The 2,904-nt window shown below is 47.1% G+C and overlaps 1 protein-coding gene across 1 annotated transcript in view; it reads left to right on the top strand.

Annotated features, from left to right (window-relative positions):
* The window catches only part of ERP29 (endoplasmic reticulum protein 29), a 9,801-nt gene extending 7,197 nt beyond the window's left edge, over positions 1-2,604 (top strand). Inside the window, exon 4 of the mRNA XM_008059556.2 lies at positions 1,783-2,604. Coding sequence (XP_008057747.1) covers positions 1,783-2,285 — 503 coding nt within the window. The 3' untranslated portion in view covers positions 2,286-2,604. The remainder of the gene's footprint in view (positions 1-1,782) is intronic.
* The last annotated feature ends 300 nt before the right edge of the window (positions 2,605-2,904 follow it).

The raw sequence follows: 2,904 nt of genomic DNA on the forward strand, positions 1-2,904 counted from the left end.
CTCAGCCTTCCAAATAGCCAGAATTACAGGCATGCGCTACCATGCCCAGCTGATTTTTTGTTAGTTATTGTAGAGATGAAGTCTTGCCAAGTTGCACAGGCGGGTCTCAAACCCACGGGCTCAGGCATTAATCCACTTACCTCAGCCTCCCAAAGGTGCGGGATTACAGACTGAGCCACCGAGCCCGGCTCTTTTCCATTTTTTAATCTTCACTTGAACCCTGCCTGAAAAGCAAAACATTATCTCCATTTTATACAGGAGGAAATACTGAAACCCAAGGAGTTTAAATGACTTGTCTCAGGCTATGGGGTGTGGAGTGGCTCATGTGGAACTCCACCTAAGTTTTTAGTCCCAGGCAGTAGGCTCTGACCTATCTCACTTTCCTCCAAGCTAGGATGCCTCCATTCCCTGGTAAGCTGGGCACTTATTAGAGTGTCTGGTCCTAGGTAGAGAGAGCTTCCAGGGAAGTCAGTCAATTTTAACTCAACTTCAGGTCAGTTCCCTTGGTGGTTTTAGGATAACAACAATAATAATAGCTAACATATATCAAATGTTGACTGTGTGCCAGGCCACTGTGCTCAGTGTTTTACATGTGTCTTATCCTTGTGACGCCTCTGTGAAAGAATTTCTTTGGTAATATTACCCCATTTTTCAAATGAAGAAACTGATGCTTAGGATAACTTGCTCAAGATTGCAGATCTCTTAAATGGCAGCACTAAGATTGGAATCTCAGGCTTCCAACACTACTACCAGTGGTATTTGGTCTTGGCCGTTTCTTCTTGGCAAAGTGTAAGGAATCAATTGTCACAGCATCAGCCCTGGGACTGCCACTGCCTGTCAGGAAGAACATCGCAAATACTAACAACAACTGTCACATATGAAGCACTTAACTCTGGCAGGTCTTGTACGCATAATTCTCTCGTCAGTTCCTCCCAATGGCCCTTAAGTGCGAAGGACTGTATTTGTTATCTGCCACGTGCTCTTTCTCACTAAGCTCCTGCCACATTGGCCTTCATAATCCTTAAATATACTGAGCTCAGTCCTTCCTCAGCACTTGTGTACTTGTAGTCCTTTATCTTTTTTTTTTTTGAGCTGGAGTCTCTGTCGCCAGGCTGGAGTGCAGTGGCACACTCACAGTCACCCCTGCGACAACCTGCTGGGTTCTGGTGATCCTTCCGCCTCAGCCTTCCAAGTAGCCAGAACTACAGGCAAGCGCTAACACGCCCAGCTAATTTTTTATTTATTATAGACCTGGTCTTGCCAGGTTGCCCAGGCTGGTCTCAAACCCGTGGGCTCAGGTAATCCACTCGCCTCAGCCTTCCACAGTGCGGGGGTTACAGCCTGAGCGACTGAATCCAGCCTCCCGTTTTATTTTCATTGTGGCACTAGTCACTTATGTTAATTTTTTTATTCTCTCTTCTCAACCTTAGAAGAATATAAGCTCTTTAAAGTCAGAGAGCTAGATACTCGATTTAGTGACAAGAAGATCCCCAGCACCTAGAACAGTCTCCGGCACATAGTGGGCATATAATAAATATTCAGAAGAATCCTCAATTTTTCAGATGAAGAAAATGAAGTTCAGAGTTTAAGTGATTTAATTATTGCCACATGGCTAGGAAGTGGCAGAGGAAGAATTCAAACCGAGCTCTGTAGGGTTACTCCTCACTTTGAACTGTCGTATCACAGCCAAGAAAATTCTTCCCCTCAGCTCAGATAGGCCCCATCAGTTTCCTACCCTGAGTTTCTCATGTCTTGCTCCTCATACCTGGTTTCTGTTCACAGATTATGGAGACAAGCTGAACATGGAGCTGAGTGAGAAATATAAGCTGGACAAAGAGAGCTACCCAGTCTTCTACCTCTTCCAGGATGGGGACTTTGAAAACCCAGTTCCGTATAATGGGGCAGTTAAGGTTGGAGCCATCCAGCGCTGGCTGAAGGGGCAGGGGGTCTACCTAGGCATGCCTGGTTGCCTGCCTGCATATGATTCCTTGGCTGGGGAGTTCATCAGGGCCTCTGGTGTGGAGGTCCGTCAGGCCCTCTTGAAGCAGGGGCAGGACAACCTCTCAAGTGTGAAGGAAACTGAGAAGAAGTGGGCTGAGCAATACCTGAAGATCATGGGGAAGGTCTTAGACCAAGGGGAGGACTTCCCGGCATCAGAGATGACCCGGATTGCCAAGCTGTTAGAGAAGAACAAGATGAGTGACGGGAAGAAGGAGGAGCTCCAGAAGAGCTTAAACATCCTGACTGCCTTCCAGAAGAAGGGGGCTGAGAAGGAGGAGCTGTAAACTCGGGTCTTCCAGGGTTTGGTGGGGGTAGGAAGGAGAAAGTCCCTCGTGGTATATAAGGGGGTGGTGGGAAGAATGGTACTAAACCAGAATTCTGAGCTCTGAGTATGGCTGGACATTGGTGCCGATGTGACCACGCTTGGGACATCTCTGTAGCCTGTGTGGAAATAGCTGGATCACTTGCTCAGGTGGCTGGTAAAATGCCCCCTCAGAAGGAATTGGTGCTATAAAGAGGATGGGAGTGTACTACTGCCCAGGTCCTGATAGGTGTGATTCTGATCCAATTAAAGTTTCACTGTTTTGGTTAGGTGGACCTAGAGCCATTTTGTTTTCTTTTTAAAATTATGCTGGGGCCTGTGACTTGCTTTCCTCTTTGAATCTAAGTTGGTATGGACTCTACTCTCCCGGGAAAACAGTCTTGGTAACACTGGGAACTGGTCCCAGCTCAAGGAATACCTTTGTTGTTTTCCAGTGATGTTCAGACTCGCATGGATTGTGAGTGGTAAAGTGTCTTGTCTATTTTCTGGTCTTTAAAACTCAATAGCAGCCAGGCTCAGTGGCTCAGCCTGTAATCCCACGCCTTTGGGAGGCTGAGGTGAGTGGATTGCCTGAGCCCGCG

This window comes from Carlito syrichta, unplaced genomic scaffold (genome assembly GCF_000164805.1).
Source record: "Carlito syrichta isolate Samal-C Ts95f unplaced genomic scaffold, Tarsius_syrichta-2.0.1 Scaffold304253, whole genome shotgun sequence".
NCBI classification, from domain to species: Eukaryota; Metazoa; Chordata; class Mammalia; order Primates; family Tarsiidae; genus Carlito; species Carlito syrichta.